The 957-nt window shown below is 48.8% G+C and overlaps 1 protein-coding gene across 1 annotated transcript in view; it reads right to left on the bottom strand.

Annotated features, from left to right (window-relative positions):
- Positions 1-957, bottom strand: part of LOC102037859 (myosin-3) — a 22,714-nt gene that overhangs the window by 20,422 nt on the left and 1,335 nt on the right. The window contains exons 2-3 of the mRNA XM_005430582.1: positions 800-943; positions 563-719 (exon numbers count right to left, since the gene is read on the bottom strand). Coding sequence (XP_005430639.1) covers positions 563-719; positions 800-943 — 301 coding nt within the window. The remainder of the gene's footprint in view (positions 1-562; positions 720-799; positions 944-957) is intronic.

Here is a 957-nt window from a genome sequence, read left to right as displayed (position 1 = left end):
GTTCTTGTCTTCTCTCCTCCTCTGCTCATCCTGTGCTTGTTTCTGCTTCTGTCTTTTCCATTCTTTACCTTTAATACTATTAAATATTGGATAGGAATTTACTCAAATTAAAACCATGTGTTTTGGTGATAATATTTCTATCAGCTCTGTTCTGGATCTACCTGCTGTTCCTTGAAGCCACATGCAGGTGTGCTGCCCAGGGACTTCCCAGAGAGTGTGTCCTCTCCAAGTGCAACTGCCCTTTGCAGGAGTCCCCGTTAGGCTGCTTAGCTTAGTACTTAGACCAGAAACACAGATAATGTGCAGCACAACAGCACAGTGCTTCAAAAATAAACAAAATATTTCAGGAGATGGGGAAAACTGTCTGGAGCTGGTTTTGCATCAGTTAGGGCTGATAATAAAGACCAAGCAGATAATCTGCAATGTTACACAGACCAAGCACTCTGCAAGAGTTGGCAAAGGTGTCTGAGCCATGGCAGTTATGGGACAGCACTTGGCAGAGGCAGTGGGTGGGTCTGACACACTTTTTTACTCCAACTCTGGTCGAAACAGAGCCACTCACCAGTCAGCATGAACTGATAGGCGTTGTCAGAGATGGAGAAGATGTGTGGAGGGGCCTCCTGGCGCTTCTTGCCTCGGTAGGCCAACACCACCTCGGGGTTGTACACCGGCAGCCACTTGTAGGGGTTGACAGTGACGCAGAAGAGACCCGAGTAGGTCTGCAGGAAAAAAACCAGGGGTGGCACTAAGTCCAGCTCCTGCAGCTGTGTTTCCTGCTTTGCCAGAAGAAGGAACCTACGTAGATCATCCAGGAGCTGTAGCGGTCCTTGAGGTTGTACAGCACAGCGGGTTCGTGCAGGTGGGTCAGCATGGCCACGTCCTCAACTCTGTCAAACTTGGGTGGGTTCATGGCATACACATCATCAGGTTTGACAGCAACTGTCTATAACCCAGACA

This window comes from Geospiza fortis, unplaced genomic scaffold, assembly GCF_000277835.1.
Source record: "Geospiza fortis unplaced genomic scaffold, GeoFor_1.0 scaffold503, whole genome shotgun sequence".
NCBI lineage: Eukaryota > Metazoa > Chordata > Aves > Passeriformes > Thraupidae > Geospiza > Geospiza fortis.
This window is presented reverse-complemented; position numbering and strand designations above follow the sequence as displayed.